General features: G+C 31.5%; 1 protein-coding gene across 1 annotated transcript in view; it reads right to left on the reverse strand.

Annotated features, from left to right (window-relative positions):
• piwil1 (piwi-like RNA-mediated gene silencing 1) overlaps positions 1–718 on the reverse strand; it is a 19,811-nt gene that overhangs the window by 14,039 nt on the left and 5,054 nt on the right. The window contains 1 exon segment of the mRNA XM_020590368.1: positions 377–457. Coding sequence (XP_020446024.1) covers positions 377–457 — 81 coding nt within the window.

Consider the following 718-nt stretch of genomic DNA (forward strand, 5'->3'; position numbering starts at 1 on the left):
TGTAAACAAAGGTTTCGGTACCAAATATTAAGTTCTATTTTTCTATTGTATCAAATCTTATTTCATGCAATAAAATGGAAACAAATTATTTAAAAATCTAACAATGTGATTTTCTGGATTTTTTTTTTTGTAGATTCTGTCTCACAGTGGAGGTGTACCTATGATGACAATTACTTCTGTCCATTCTTTGCAAGTGGGAAAACTTGAAAAACCAGTGGTGGATAAAATACTTGTTTGCCCCACTGTATTTAAATCAATGGGGTAATTTACTCATGGTATATACTTATGCCATTAATTTTCTAATTTAAGAAGCAACGTTTTTTTAAAGACAGAGCAACTTTTATACTGGAACGATATTAAGCTATGTAAAGAATACTTGTGTGCTGGGATGTTCAGTGGATCATTTGGGTTGAAATGGTCCCTTCCAATCTGCTGCATGTTCAGAATCCTCAAGATCCTGTAGAAATGAAGGCCATTAACATGACTTTTGGAAGTTTCAAAAGGTACCACATAAGAGCTCATCTAAACCATTATGTTCAGATGAAATGAATTACTTCCACTTGAATATGCAATAGCTATAAACAAAGATACTGATCACATGAAAATTTGCTTCTGAGAATGTCTGCTGCACTGCTCATTTGTACTGCCAAGGCTTTGCTTTTTTTTTTTTTTTTTTTTTTTAAAATTTTGGAAACAAAAAAACTTTCTTTTTTAATTA

This window comes from Monopterus albus, unplaced genomic scaffold, assembly GCF_001952655.1.
Source record: "Monopterus albus unplaced genomic scaffold, M_albus_1.0 scaffold12.1, whole genome shotgun sequence".
In the NCBI taxonomy this organism is placed as follows: Eukaryota; Metazoa; Chordata; class Actinopteri; order Synbranchiformes; family Synbranchidae; genus Monopterus; species Monopterus albus.